Here is a 16304-nt window from a genome sequence, read left to right as displayed (position 1 = left end):
CCGCCCCTGCCTCCGAGTGCTGGGATTAAAGGAGTGCGCTACCACACCTGGCCCAGGAGCACCCTGATTGCTGTGCCCTGATTTGAACACACACTCTAAGTCTGCCCCACAGTTCTGCACATGTGACATTTTAGAGCACAAATGGAATATTTAAGATTCAAAGACCTAACATGATTTGTTTCTTCACACGTGAAAGCATGTAAATTGGAAAATGTTATAAAATTTTAAAAGAGACAGGACAATAAGGTTTTAAAAAGCCACTGACTGGTCCCAGTGGTGAAGAAATATCAATAACTGAACCGTGCAGCCTGTGAACTACACTCATTCATGACTAGCTCAGGCTCACTGATAATCACAAGTATTTCAGATCTTAAATAGGCTCTCATTTTCCAGGCCACCAGTGGGTCACACACGACTCCCTCAGTGGCACAGTCCCAGTCTTGGACAGGTACACACAGTTAGGCGAAAGAACACTCATGGAAAAGGCAGAGACGGGATGGAAGAGCCAGGCGTTAGTGGAAGGGTTTCGGAGGATGGCGGAGTGGTCTGCAGCTGCCCGCAATCCCAGCACTCCTGCCAGCCCTGCTCCTGACTCACAGACACTGACTCCGTCAGCCGCAGATGCACTGGGGTTTTAAGGATGGACACGGTTACTTGTTTCTGGACAGTTTGTAGACGTGGAATGTCTTGTTCTGGAATACTCTAGTGAAGTGAGCTGCATAGGAGGGCAGGTTCCTTTTAATCTCCTCACAGAAGCGAGGGTGGTCTGCAGGTCTCAAGTCGGGGTCACTCTCTCCTGGCCCATCCATCTCCTGAAATCAAAACAAACCCAAGTACAACTTGAGTGGCAGTGGTGAGACCTCATCTATCCATCCACCCCACCCCACCCCATCCGTTCAGCCGCCTATGCATCTACCCATCCACCCTGGCTTTTGTTTATTGCTTTTTTTTGATTTTGAAACAGGGTCTTTCTATGTAGTCCTAGGTAGCCTGGAACTCCAGATATCCGCCTGCCTCTGCCCTCTGAGTGTTGGGATTAAAGGCGTGCACCACTACGTACAGCCCAAAGCTTGGTTTCTGGGGACAGGAACTCACTATGTAGACAGGCTGACTTAGAACTCTTAATTCTCCTGCCCTCACTCCATGAATGCTGGTATTGAAGGCACCTGTCACCGCACCCACCCCCCAAAATAATCACATTTATAAAGGCCACAAAAACCAGGGTAGGTCCTGGGCTTTCTGAGGGATGTGATGCTGGTCAGTTAAAGGGTATTTCAATGTCAACCCCACTTAGAGATCATGGTCCACCTCGATCTCCTCCATCCAAACCAAGGCTGGAAAGGAGAATTCTGTGTCATAAGACTTGTCACCATTCATGGCAGATCAGAACCACAACTCAGATCTCCCTGTGCCCTGGTTGGTCTTCTGTCAACCTGACAAAATGAGACTCATTGAGAAGACAGACCGTTAACTGAGGGACCGCCTCCATCAGGTCGCTCATTGAGAAGACAGACCGTTAACTGAGGGACCGCCTCCATCAGATCGCTCATTGAGAAGACAGACCATTAACTGAGGGACCGCCTCCATCAGATCGCTCATTGAGAAGACAGACCATTAACTGAGGGACCGCCTCCATCAGATCGCTCATTGAGAAGACAGACCGTTAACTGAGGGACCGCCTCCATCAGATCGCTCATTGAGAAGACAGACCATTAACTGAGGGACTGCCTCCATCAGATCGCCTGTAATCAAGTCTATGGGGCATTCTGCTGATTGATGTGGAAGGGACCAGTCTACTGTGGGTGTCCTTTGTGCCACCCCTGGGCTGGTGGTCCCGGGTTCTATATGAAAGCAGGCTGAGTAAGCCATGGAGAGCAAGCCATTAAAGAGCATCCTTCCATGGCCTCTGCATCAGCTCCTGCCCTGATTCCCTTCATGAAGGACCGTAAGCTGTAAATGAAACAAATCCTTTCCCTTGTCTTGTTAGGGTTTTACTGCTGTGAAGAGACACCACGACCACGGCAACTCTTATGAAGAAAACATTCAGTTGGGGTGGCTCCCTTACAGTTCAGAGGTTCAGTCCATTATCATCATGGCAGGGGGCATGGCGGTGTGCAGGCAGACGTGGTGCTGGCTACAACTTGATCAGTCGGCAACAGGAAGTAGTCTCAGTGTCACACTGAGGGAAGCTTGGGCAAAAGAGACCTCAAAGCCTACAGTGACACACTTCTCCTAACAAGGTCACACCTCCTAATAGTGCCACTTCCTTTGGGGGCCATTTTTCTTTCAAACCACCACACCCCTCCAGGTTACTTTAGCCATGGTATTTATCACAGCACAGAAAAGCTGACTGAGCCATCCTGTTCTTACAAGCACATTATCCTGTCTCATGCCCAAAAGTTAAACACAAGCACTCGGGAGGCAGAGTCAGGTGGATCTCGGTGAGTTCAAGGCCAGCCTGGTCTACAGAGCGAGATCCAGGACAGGCACCAAAACTACACAGAGAAACCCTGTCTCGAAAAACCAAAAAAAAAAAAAAAAAAAAAAAACCAAAAAGTTAAACACAGAGAACTACAACAATTGGAGACAATTCCCCAACTCAGATACTGGGTGAGGAAAAGTGCTGTGGATATCGCTCTGTATAAATAAACACTGACTGGCCAATAGCCAGACGTGAAGTATAGGTGGGACTAACAGAGAGAATTGAGGAAACAGGAAGGGAAGGGGGAGACTGCTGGAGCCGCCGCCAGGACAAGGAAGATGTAAGGTACCAATAAGCTACAAGCCACGTGGCAAAATATAGATTAATAGAAATGGGCTAAATATAAGAGTAAGAGGTAGACAATGATAGGCCTGAGCTAATGGCCAAGCAGTTTAAATAATGTAAGAGTCTGTGTGTTTATTTTATAAGTGGGCTCTGGGACTGGTGGGACTTGGTGGGAGCTGGAGAGAAATTCTCCAGCTACAGAAAAGCAACACACGTGCTCATACACATGCTCACACACGTGCTCACACACGTGCTCACACACATGCAGGTGCGTGTTCTGCTCAGCCTCTGAAGTCAAGGCAGTCACTGCTTACTACTTTCCTTGGGCAAAAATCTGAGTCTCTAACTCTCACCTTCAGGTTGTTTTTGGATTTAGGCTTGTTTCCACACACCACTAGTCACCCCACATCCTAAAAGGAACAAGGACCCCATTTACTGTGACCTGGCTCAGCTCCAAGGGAATGTTCCTTTCTCTAAGGGAGACACAGCTTATCCTGCTGTGGAGGGCAAGCTTAGCTACCCTGAGGCGGTGTGGGCCACAGAGCCTGGGAAGAAGGGGTGGCCACTGCCTGACACTTAGAGATGTGTCAACAGGATGCTCTGGAGCAGTGCATTTAGAGGCAGATGTGTTGTATATAGCAGAGAAATACTCTTTACAAATAAAATTTATGCAGTGCTTCATCATGCAAAGCAGCCGAAGGCAGGGAGGTGCTGCACCTGAGTCAAACTGCAGGTCTGGACCTGCCCGTGCCCTGGCCCAGGCCCTGCTGTCACTAAAGAGCGGGCCTTCTACAAACATCTGTCTGTCGTTCATGCATGTGGTATGAGGTGATGTACATCACCTGGAATTCATCCAGGATTTCCACCCTCTCTGAACGCTCCCCAAGACAAAGAAGCAACACGCTCACGTGTCCGTTGGCGACGTCCAGCAAATCACGCAGCCGGCAGCCCCTTTGGTGCCTGCGTTCGTAGCAGATGCTATCTTCCAAGATCACAAAGTCAGCGCCAAAGGACCTCAGGAGCGAGTGCACTTCCTCTGGAGACCGTTTCGCGTATATCTGATAAACCTTCAAAAGGAGAGGAAAACGGGACAGGGCACATTAGCCTCTCAGTTGCCTGGGAGTTAATGGAGGAAGGGAGGGAACATCCCCAGGGGCGGTGCTAAAACCTGACACTCAAATCTCCTTGCTGCCCAGGCCACTCCTGTCCTGTCAATCACAGTCTGGAGTAGGGGGGTAGGGAATCCCAAATGGATACTGTGATTATTTAATAGGAAGAGGGAACAGGAGTCACACTGAACACATCTAGCTTAGATGTCAAAAAGACCTAGATTCAGAGCAAATCATTTTAAGTTCTGGATATATTTATCAGATTATAATTCTAAGAATTACTAAACATGACTGAGTCAACATGACAAGCATGTGTGTGGTACCATTTGGGCTCATGTGTGTCCAAGGGCCCCTGACCTTGGTTGGAGCAGGCCCTCTTGCTTTGTGGCTGTTACACTGTGTGCTGCTGGCCCAGGAGACCTAGGACTCACCCTCCATCTCAGCTCTTTTCTGGAGTCCAGGGACTCTGCAGTAGCAGTCTTTCCCTGGGGGTGCCCTGCCCTCACGTCCACCACCACACACCCTGAGCAAACACTGAGAGAGAAGGTAGTGTGGGGCACAGCAGGGGGCTATGAGAAGTACCACTTCCTCTGTGCCCTGAGCCCTGATACAGGGCTGTGGGTGAGGGCCTGATGCACAGTGAGGCACCCACAGGGGTAGGTGAGGTGGGAGGGTGAGCTGTTCTTATCACCGCTTGGGTCAGCAGGAGGCCTCAGCCGAAGTACACGGAAGGTGAGGACTGGTGTCCCCGGGACGTCGGTTTTTAGGGCTTTACAGATGGTACCTCTGGGAGAGGGCAGAACACAGCTATCTTTCTGTAGCTGAGTGGAGCTGGCTAACTCCCAATGGAAACTTCTGTCCTTCTACCAAATATGGGGTGATCTGCTAACACTCCAGCCAGATGAAAACCTTTTGAGTTCTTTAACCACATCACGAAGCAGGCGCTGGAGAGACGGCTGGAGTGTACACTGTTCGTGCAGAGGGCTGAAGTGCAGTTCCCAGCACCCATGCTGGGGGGTTCAAAACTGCCTCTAACTCTCGCTCCAGGATCCGAAGACGCCTTTGGCCTCTGTGGGTACCTGTACAGTGCACAACCAGCAACCCCCCAAATACTCCATTTATACATAATTAAAATAAACCTTAAAAAGAAAAGTAGTGGTTAATAGGATCCAGGCACGTTAGGAAAAGCCTATAGTCCCAGCACTCAGAAGGCTGAGGCAGGAGGATGGCAACTTTGAGGCTAGCCTGGGCAAAAGAGTGAGAACCTATATAAAAAAAAAAAAATTAAAAAAAAAAAAGGTAGCCGGGCTGTGGTGGCACACGCCTTTAATCCCAGCACTCAGGAGGCAGAGGCAGGCGGATCTCTGTGAGTTCGAGGCCAGCCTGGGCTACCAAGTGAGTCCCAGGAAAGGCACAAAGCTACACAGAGAAACCCTGTCTCGAAAAACCAAAAAAAAAAAAAAAAAAAAAAAAAAAAAGGTGAGCAGTCTGAAACATTCAGCAGTATGAATCCTCGTTGATAAGGACTTGGGTACCAGGTACCTTCCTGTACTGCTGACTGGCATATAAACTGAAGGGACCTGTTCAGAGGGTGCTTGATAAAACCTAAAAACCTGATACACCAGTAGAGACTATACAGAAAAGATACATACAGTTTCCCTCTCTTGACTACTCTATGCACGTTTGTGAAAGACAGGAATGGCCTAAATGATTGAAGAGAACACACCACACCCACAGAAAGTATTTACAGCTTTAGAAGTGGCCAGGAGGGGCTGTGGCTGCAGTCTGGTAGCAGTGCTCAGCAGTGCTCATCTTCATCTGAGGTCCTACTATACACGGTACCACGCCCTGGTACAGTCATCTCCAGAATACAGTGTCAAGAAGGAAGGCAGGCCACAGTACTTCTTTGTAAGAAGACAAAGAAAAGACGGGGCTGGAGAGGTGGCTCAGGGCTTAAACCAGGTGCTATTCTTGCAGAGGACCCAGGTTCAGCTCCTGGTACCCACACTGGAGGCTCATAACCACTTCTAACACCAGCTTCAGTGGGGGTCTGATGCTCTCTTCTGGCCTCTGTGTGCACTGCTCTCAAGGACACAAACCCACATACAGACACATAGAAACATACATACATGCTATCTGTCTCCTCGGAAGGCAGCGGATAGCTAGGATACAGGGACGAGGTGAACATGTTTCAGGCCATTCCTTTCTGTATGCTCTGAACTTTGAACTATGTGGCTGTATTATCTATTTAAACGAACAGCAACAGCAAACACCCTCAATACACACACATACACACACACACACACACACACACACACACACACACACACACACACACACACACACACAGCAGAAATGGCCCACTGCTGGTGTATGAGACATGACCAGTATGTCTCCACTTCCATTCTTTTCCTTCCAAAATCACTAGCTCCAAGGGCTTTGGCCTAAATGCTGCCTCCCACATGTCCCAGGATGTTGATATCCTCTTAGTCCTTTCCCTACCTAAGAGGAGCATGTGCTGGACCCAGCCCTAAAAGGCAGAGTCAGGAGACGCCAGCCCCATGTCCTTATGCTCTGGCTCCTTCCTATGTCACAGGCAGGAGGTGTGCAGCATGCAGCCCATCCTCATGGCACAGGGAGACCTGCCCTCTGGCCTCAGTGACAGCATAGGGCACACGAAAAGATGGGCCTCACCGCTTGGGTCCGCTCTCTCAGGCTTTTGTCTTCATAGTGTGGGTGGTTGGTTAGGGTCCGTCCCGTGCACAGCTTGACTCCAGCCAGCAGCTGCATGCTCCCAGCGAACACGGCCTTTCTTGGTGTGTTAGAGCTACAAGGTTTCAGAGTGCGAATTAACCCCAACACTACAATTTCCAAGAAGACAATACCTCCCCCCTCAGAATCCCCCAGTTCTGAAGGGAAACGTGAAGAGTCAGAGTCAGGGGGTCACACGAATGACTTGAACTGACTGACATCCAAGGCATTCTATGCAAACTTTAATTATTTAATTATTTTGAGACAGTCTCAGGATATGTAGCTCTGACCTGCCTGGAACTCGGGATCTTCCTGTCTCAGCATCAGCCCACTTCCTGTCTGTTTTCTTTTCACTAGAGCAAAGGTTGAGGAGCGTCTCGCTCTCCAGTTTGAAGAGTTGGCTTTTATGATGAATGGACTATTTTTGGAAGCAGGCAGTGAGCTCCTGAGCCCACAGTCTCTGCAGGATTCTCTTCTACCACTGCCCAGAAAGGCGGAGTCCAACTGAAGATCTCTGGGGCTGCAGCTGTTTTTTGAGCTAAACGAAAGGGCAGCTGAGAGCAAAGGTAAGACATGAAAAGTGAGCGTCTGGAGAGAAGGCTCAGTGGTTACGGACATTGGCTGCTCTCGGAGGGTACTCAGGTTCAGTTCCCAGCACCCACTCAGTGTCTCACAACCAACTGGAACTCCCAGTCCAGAGGATATGATTCCCTTTTCTGGCCTCCTCAAGCAATACATGCATATGATGCATATACATGCACCATGCAAATATATGTGTGTATACATGTGTATGTGTATATATGTGTGTATATGTATATGTGTGTATGTGTATATGTATGTGTGTATGTGTATACACACACACACACACACACACACACACACACACACACACACACACAGACACTCATACACAAAACAAGTGAAAAACAAATAGTAAGTGAGACGCCAGGGAAACACAGCTGACCATGACTCAATTTCATGGGGTAGAAGTGCATACAAACAGAACCCAGTACCACTGTAGACGACATCTGAAGAAGAAAAGCCTGCGAATAAACCCAAGAGCTGGGAAGACACCTCTAAGTAGTAAATCCGAGCGGATGCACGTTATTTCTGACATGGGAACATTCTTCCTCTTTAACCTTGACAAATAAAACAATACACAAAGCCAAGTTTAAACAGTGTGGGATACCCTAATGCTATCCCATGAACTTATTTCCCAATGACCACCAAGCTCCGACTCTGCTTCCTCATGACTGTGAGGGGCAATGATGGAGAACACGGGACAGACGCCACACACAAGGCCCTTCCTTTCCCTCAGCACTGGAGAGAAAGGAGCTTTCTTCTTTTAAATTTTGACACTGAGTCGCCACATAGCCCAAGTTAGCCTTAAAATCACCATCCTCTTGTCTCAGCTCTTGGGTGGTGGGATGACAGATGTGTCTGGCCAAAAAAAAGAGCCTACAGCTGACTCAGTTCCCTTCTTCCTGGGGAAAGCTGAGAGCCGTTGGGGTGGGGGCTCCCCCAGGCCTCTGCCCCAAAGAAGGATCTCCCAGATGCTCACTAGGAACATCCCAAGACAGGTTTATCTTTGAGTTAAGAAACAGGAGGGTCGCTGGCATGGCACTTGCCCTTGATCTCAGCACTCTGGAGACAGGCAGAGGCAGGTGGACCTCTGAGTTCTGAGCCAGCCAGCCCTGCATTGCAAGGCCCTGCCTCAAACACAAAACAGAACAAAAGACTAAGCAGAAAAGAAACAGGAGGCTGCTGCTCTGTGCTAAGACACGAAGGTAATCCTGAAGACTACTTGAAATGTAAAAAGAAAGCCAAGCAGGCGGCTGTAGCCTTCGGAAAGCAGGCTTGCAACCTGCTCTGCTGCCGCGGCTGAGACGCCCGCCTCTTGCATTCCTCTTTATTCCAATTTAGCACTAAGAATACAGCCTGGACGCAGGCCAGCAAAGGCCGACGGACGTCTGGGGGCAAGACACGCCGTGCCTCGAGTGATGACACTTACAAATAAATTACTTTAAGAAGATCCGAGGTTCCTTTCTAACCCTGACATTCATCAGCTGTTGCATTCCAATGAGGCTTCCCGGGTGAGGGGAGGAAAGCGGATGGAATGACAATGAGCGGGGAAGGAATGACAGACACATCATCTGCACCCGCCCTCGCCCTCGCTGAAGCCTAAAACTCTAGCATGAGCTTGGCTGGCCTGACGGGGTTGTCAGCATTCTAACAAGCAGACTCAGGAATACAGACCAGCTAGACACTTGCTCTGTCCCCCAGATCCACAGTTTACAGGGAAGTTTGACACTGGTCCCACATGGTCGGAGGAACCGGAGGGTTATGAAGGCATGGGAGGGTTTAAATAAAGGCATGCGTAGGTAGAGAACTTCAATTAAGGCTCACTTAACACTTATCCTGGGTCTTGTCTGTCTTCCTACCCTCCATTTAGAGTCTAAATTTTAGTTATACTCTAAATTTTAGACTGAATCACAGTTGCTAAGGGGAATAAATATGAATGAAAGGCAGAGCCATTATTTTCCCAGGCCAGTCCTCATTCCCCTTGGATCTTCTCAATGGCGTGCGCCATCCCACTGCAATAAGCCTACAATAACGTATCTTCTGCATGACATAGACTAAGAATACACGGCGAAGGGAGCCTTGTTTCCACGTCTGGCAGAGCAGGGGACACAGGTGGCCCCAATGTCATTTAGTCTTGAAGTGCCAAGCTTCAATAGGTTAATTACTGCTGAACTAATGGGCAAACTGAACACTTCAAATAACACAGAATTATGTGGCTAGGAGAAGTGATTCATGAAATATAAAAGGTTTAGGGTGAGGGGCTGGAGTGGTTAAGAGCACTGGCTGCTCTTCCAGAGGACCCTGATTCGATTCCCAACACCCACATGGGAATACACAGGTCTCTAACTACAGCTTTGGGGATCTGATGCCCTCTTCTGGACTCTGAGGGCACTGTGCACACAGGGTGCTCATACATACAGGCGGGCAAACACTCATACACATTTCCTGAGAGGCTCACCAGCACCTCAAGTCTGAACTTAGACAAACAAATGCAACTCTTTCTACCTGATTAAAAGCAGAAGAAATTCAGCGTGTGCTTTTCAGTTGTGCTGAGAACACTCCACACATAGCAAGCTTCTTGATTGCAGAGAGACTACTTCTAGTGAAAATCTTCTAAAGGCAAGTAATTAAAATGCCATCTTTCAAAATATTCCCATCTACAGGTCCCTCTTAATTGCACAAGAAAATTTCTAGGCAACAAAAATGTTGCATTCCAGGGATAGACTGGCACATGGCATGACCAGGCCAGGAGGCTGTCGCAGTCAGCTTTGCTGAAGTAAACATGCTTTCTGGTCACACCTAAAGCCTGTAAAGGGACACAAGAAGGCAGAAGATCTGATCTCTGCACCCAGTGTCAGAGAGGGCTGGGGCTACACATCCAGGGACCTGATCTCCACAAAAGGTCCTTGCAGGCTAACGTGCCTCTATGCAAATGTAGTTAATTAAAATTTGCTGAGAGTTGTGGCACAAGGGTAGAGCTACAGAGCAAGGCCTCAACTGGGAGAAAGGAAAGAAGGGGGAGAGAGATTCTCTCTCTCTCTCTCTCTCTCTCTCTCTCTCTCTCTCTCTCTCTCTCTCTCTTCTTTTGTGACAAGGTCTCACATGTATCTCAAGCTGACCGTCAACTCACTATGTTGCTAAAGATGACCTTGAGCACTCAGAGTTCCTATGCCCCTCCAAGTGTTAGGAATATAGGGAAGTGCTAGAGTCCCAGGCCTGGGTACTCTTGGTTTATAAATTTACATGCTCATTCCATTAGGAAACTAAAATCCAAACACCTTCCGACCACACTTGTGAAGCTTCTACAAGCTGTGAAGTTGGGTGAAGTAAGAGCATGGAGAACTGCATGGCACACACCTTTAATCCCAGCACTCGGGAGGCAGAGGCAGGCGGATCTCTGTGAGTTCGAGGCCAGCCTGGTCTACAGAGCAAGTTCCAGGACAGCCAGAGCTACACAGAGAAACCCTGTCTCTAAAAATCAATCAATCAATCAATCAATCAATCAATTTAAAAAAAGAGCATGGGGAACACACAGTCAGCAGGGCCGGCAGAGAGACCCATTGCTTCGATGAAGGGGCAGTGTAATGGACAGCCGCCAGTGTTCATGTGTCCCCTGGTGTCCTGTGTGCGCACAGCTGGTGCTCATGTAGAAGCTACTGAACTGTACCAATCAGCATATAACTTCAGTGTAAGAAGCTTGGTAACTTAAAGGCTTCCAGAGCTTCCACAGGACTCACGCCCCTTCAGCCCCTTCAGGAGTACTATCGAGTCTGAGGTTCTCCCCTGGAAAACCACAGCTGGGCTCCTTTCAAAGATGGGACAATCACTAACTCCCACCAAGGCGGTGGCATCTTCCACTGCGTCCTCAGTCAACCTGCAGGAATCCCTGACCTCCATGGCCCTGCAGTTCAGCAGTGAAGCCCAGAGCAGGTGTGGGGCTCCCGCAGAGCCTGGGACGGTGGTGACCAATTGATGAGTAAGCCTCCTCTCCACACTCTGAAACAGAGTAGTGTGATAGAACTTCTTACACTAACATGGGAGACAACTGCATGTGTCCCTGGGTTTTTGCATGTCATCCTAAGGCTAGCCATCTTGCACCCGAGTGTCTCCCCTTGCTCCAGCTGGTAAGAGTGCAGGTACCCGTCGTCAGTGACGCGCTGGATCCCCAGCTGCAGTCTTCTCTCCTGGCAGCAAACACACACCCTGTGACCAATCTCCACAGGGGAGCCAAAGTAGACTGGAGAAATAGGAAGGTTGAAAGAATACTAAAGTGGGATATGGTGGCACAGGCCTGTAAGTCTGGCTATGGGGAGGCTGAGGCAGGAGGCTCAAAGATCAAGGCCTAGCTTGGGCTACAGTGAGCTCAAGGCCAGCCTGGGCAACTTTGTGAGACCCTACCTCAAAATAAAAAGTAAAATGAGGTCTGGGGATGGTACTCAGCAGTCGACTGATGCTTACCTGGCATGTGTGAAGCCCTAGGTTCAACCTCTAGTACTAAAAAACAATAAGAATATTAAATGTACTCCCTTACAGGGAGACTCGAAGCCTGCCGACCACAGCTGATTTGAATGTTGATTTAAACAAACATATTTTGTGTCTAAATAGACCCTACTTTGGCATACATTCATCATCACTTAAGCTTAATTTACAAACATGCCAAGCAGCTATTTTTTTTACCAAAAAAAAAAAAAAAAAAAAAAAAAATCGTTTTGATTTGAGGAATTTTCAGGGAAAACAGGCAAGATTAGATGACAATGTAACGAAGCAATATTTTTAGAACAATATGAATCTTTCAGTTGCTGAGCATGAAATAAAGAAGAAGAAGCCAACCAGCTAATAAGTCAAAGTACTCGAGTATGCCGCAAAGATGCTGTTAGCTGAAGGGGGCTCTAGGATGCCAAGGCCAGTCCCCAGCAGGGAGGAGCTTAATTAGCTTCTGCAAGCCATGGATCACAGGTGGAGACGGTAAGGGTGTCTCAGGGAGAGGAGAGCCGCCATCTACAAGACGCAGTCTATGGCACTACCTTCAACAGAGTCATCTTAAAAATACAGAGGACCGGTGCTGGAGAAGAGGATCGGGCTCAGAGCATTTGCTACTCTTTAAGAGGACCTGAGCTCAGTTTCCAGCCCCCACGGTGGGTGGCTCACAATGCCCTACAACTTCAGCTTTAGGGGATCTGACACCCTTTCTAGAGTCTGTAGAGATCCCCACATAAGTACACATCCCCACATGCACTTAACAAAGATAAAATAAATCCTTAAAAAATACAGACAGAGAGGACCAGCCTCGCTTTTAGATGAACATGTTATAAATATCTAATCAATTAGTACAAAAGGAATTAGCTTCTCTTTATATGTATAAATAATCTTTCCCTATTTACAATAAATACTGAAAGAATTGTTTACTACAATATTACCCATCATGATTTAAAGTTAATAAATAAGGGCAAAGTGCTGCCCTCCTCCCCCGAGAAACATGTCAAAAATTACACTCCTGTCCCGTCAAATCCAGTTGGACACTGAGACCAAAGCCACACAGATACTTAGACTTAAGTCTCTATAAACCCATGCACGGTGCTCAGGAGACCCAAGCAGCATACAGTTGCCATCTCTTCACCTGAAGCAGTACTAACTGGCATGGCCAGTAAGCACTAATCGAGGTAGGGACCCATGAGGCTGCTGCTAAAATCCTAAGGGATGGAGACAGTGGACGATGCCTTCAAGACTAATGTGTGTGCCAGACAGGTGACTCCTGCTTATAAAGCAGGAGCGCTCACTCTACAGAGCATGAGCAGGCTGTTAGGTACAGAAGTTTGTCTTTGCCAGTGAGAGTCAGGGTTTCTGAACAAAACTTTGAAACACACAAGCTTCATTCTGAGGCTGGAGGTTGAGGTAAAGCAACCACGTTCAGGAAAAAAAAAAAAAAAAAAGAAGGAAAAAGAAAAAGAAAGCAATATCATGCTAGGGCATTCTGATGTTGATATATTGAAAAATCTTCTCTATGGGCTGGAGAGATGGCTTAGTGGTTAAGAGCACTGGCTGCTCTTTCAGAGGACCTGGGTTCAATTCCCAGCACACACATGATGGCTCACAACCATCCAGGGTACCAGACACACATGCAGGCAAAACATCCATACACGTAAGAACATAATTAAAATGATTTTAAAAAGGAAAATGTTTGCTGGGTGGTGGTGGTGCACACTTTTAATCCCAGCACTTGGGTAGCAGAGGCAGGCAGATCTCTGAGTTCGAGGACAGCCTGGTGTATGGAGGGAGTTCCCGGACAGCCAGAGCTATACAGAGAAACCCTGTTTGGGGGGTGGAGAGGGGAGGGGAGAAAAAAAAAAAAAAGAAAAGTGTTTTCTTGTTTCTTTCTTTCTTTCTTTCTCTCTCTCTCTCTCTCTCTCTTTCTTTCTTTCTTTCTTTCTTTCTTTCTTTTTTGAGCTGAGAACCGAACCCAGGGCCTTGCAAGCGCTCTACCATTGAGCTAAATCCCCAACCCCGTGTTTCATTTTTTAATTTATTAATTTTAAAAATTTGAAACAGGGTCTCTCTCTCTGTAGCCCTGCCTATCCTAGAACTCTCTGTGTAGACCAGGTTAGCCTTGATCTCAGATATCCACCTGCCTCTACCTCCCTAGTGCTGGGATTAAAGGCATACACCACTATGCCTGGCTAAGGAAAATGTTTTAAACAAAAATAAATACATTTTTCTGTAAAGTAAGAACATGAGCAATGTGATGAGTCTGATGAGGCCTGCAGTGAGCTTTAATTTAAAACTTCCAAGGAAAGACACTTTCATGTGTGTGTCAGCATTAACAGCAAATCTGAACAGGATTCAGATGGAAATAATAAAGATAAAATCAGTAAAAAGAAGAAACAAAGCTTTATTGAGAGTTAAAAAGTAAAAGGTGGTGTCTTTGTTTTTAAACCTGTGTGTGTGTACATCCATGTGGGGTGTGTGCATGTGAATGCAGCTGCTTGGGAGGCCAGAGGGAGGGTCAGAGGTCCTGAAACAAGAGTCCCACCTGGTTGTGAACTACCAGGTGCAGATGGTGGGAACTGAACCAGGGTCCTCTGCATGAGCAGTCAGTGCATGCTCTCAACTACTGAGCCTCATGGGTAAATAAAATCCCACTCTGCCTTCTGTCAGTGTCAGGAGTTTATTTTTTGATCCTGTTTTCCACTTCAAATGAGTACTTCCTTTCCCTCAGGGGATGTAGCTGCAGAGAATCCTTTTGTTGTTTAGAGACAGGGTCCCACTATGTGGCCTAGACTGGCCTTGAACTCACAGCCTCTGCCTCTGCCTCAGTGCTGGGGTCACAGGTGTGTGACATTGCACCCAGCTAGGAAGAGTTTCTTCCAAATTCAGAGTATTGAAGAAAAGTTTGATTAAAAAAAAAGAAAAAGGATGGTTCTTCACAATTAGAAAATAAACAACTCTCTCCCCCAGATGTATGAGATCTACAGTTGACTTCAGAAAGGCATTCTGTTTTAAACTTGAGAAGTTCCTCTTACCTAATCCAGTCCATGAGTTCCACTGTATCTGGGTCATAGAATTCTTTCAACTCCGAGAGTTCATCCATCATTCCTGGCCAGGACTGAAACCAAAACCAAAAATGAACCCCTGCAACTGTCACCAAGAGTAAACAACAGAGACAGAGAAACTGTATCATGTACTCAGGAGCCAAAGAGAAATGGCAACTGCAACCAGAACTGCTTTACCTTGCAAAGTTCCAGAACCATCCCTGCTGAAGCTAATGGGGTCAGAGACTCTGTTAGCTTTTACATACAGATTTTTATGTTGCTTTGAAAACAAAAGGTTACTGTTGGACCTGGACAGATGGCTCAGTGACTAAGAGCATTTGCTGCTTTTGCAGGGAGAATCTGGGTTCAGTTCTCAGCACCCACATGGTAGGTAGGTCACAGCAGACTGTAACTCCAGTTCCAGAGGATCTGCTGCCCTCTTCTGGTGTGTGTGTGCGTGCGCGCGCGCACACACACACACACACACACACACACACACACACACACACACGCACGCACACGCGAAAGGCTTCCCAAGCAGAATACCATCCTGTCCTCACCTAACTCACAAGACAGATGGCGCAGCTGGAACATCACCGTCAGATTGTTTCTCAGGATGGAAACTATGGCTTGGGGAGGTGGCTGACTCAACCAGGCTCAAAAGCAGCAGAGCTGTGCCCCAGAACCTGCTTCTAAACGAGCCCCCTGCTCGTTAGTGTCATGACTCTATTCTGCTGCTAGAATTCTGGGCAAATGGCTTGATACACAGTAACAGAAACGCTGGCACAGTGGGAAAAAAAATGGTTGGAAACTGGACTCTCCAGGAGAATCTAATACATTTGACTTTGTTATTTATGCCATTGGTCAACTCATGTCACTTCAGGTTATGCAGACACAATGTAAAAATAACCTTCCTTTCCATCACTAATCTAGTCCATTAATCAATTAAATCTTAATTATTCTCAAATGATGGTGGACCAAGCACCACTTTCTCTGTTAATTCTTATTTTTGTTGTTTTGAGACAGCATCTCACTATGTAGCCCAGGCTAGCCTAAACTCCTGACTCACTCTAAGTATTTTAGAGATCAAATGTGTTGTCCCTGTTACTTGACAATCAACAAAATACCAACATTTATCCAATAAAATAATCCAATTATTTTGGTATATCTGTGAATTCAATGGGTATTGGATATTTTTCTAATTTTAAAATTGCGGTTACTAAAAGAATGTTAAACATTCTGAATGTTAAACATTGGTTAAGCGTCCTGAGGGAAACTCCTTAAATAATATGCGAATAAAAACTAAATGTCACCTTTTAACAGAATGCAATAGATTAGCTGGGATTTCACAATCCAATAAGCTAACTGAGACCAGAGTAAATGCTTTTAATCTCTGGTTCTGAGGAGCCTAGCACATGCTTTTCCCTTTGAATGGGATTATCCTAGAAGAAAGAACCCACATTATAACTGCCAGTGAAACTCAAGCCAGGCTTTGTTCGAACAGCTACATCACTGACAGAAAAGCTTAACACAGACGGAAAAGAGTCTTAGTGTCAGGGAAAAACTCCT

The 16304-nt window shown here is 47.1% G+C and overlaps 1 protein-coding gene across 1 annotated transcript in view; it reads right to left on the bottom strand.

The window, feature by feature from the left end:
* Nucleotides 1-373: 373 nt before the first annotated feature.
* Dpy19l3 (dpy-19 like C-mannosyltransferase 3) overlaps nucleotides 374-16304 on the bottom strand; it is a 68362-nt gene continuing 52431 nt past the window's right edge. Inside the window, exons 16-19 of the mRNA XM_059274804.1 lie at nucleotides 14727-14809; nucleotides 6571-6703; nucleotides 3676-3834; nucleotides 374-812 (exon numbers count right to left, since the gene is read on the bottom strand). Of these exons, the coding sequence (XP_059130787.1) occupies nucleotides 651-812; nucleotides 3676-3834; nucleotides 6571-6703; nucleotides 14727-14809 (537 nt within the window). The 3' untranslated portion in view covers nucleotides 374-650. The remainder of the gene's footprint in view (nucleotides 813-3675; nucleotides 3835-6570; nucleotides 6704-14726; nucleotides 14810-16304) is intronic.

Source organism: Peromyscus eremicus, chromosome 1 (genome assembly GCF_949786415.1).
Source record: "Peromyscus eremicus chromosome 1, PerEre_H2_v1, whole genome shotgun sequence".
NCBI classification, from domain to species: Eukaryota; Metazoa; Chordata; class Mammalia; order Rodentia; family Cricetidae; genus Peromyscus; species Peromyscus eremicus.
This window is presented reverse-complemented; position numbering and strand designations above follow the sequence as displayed.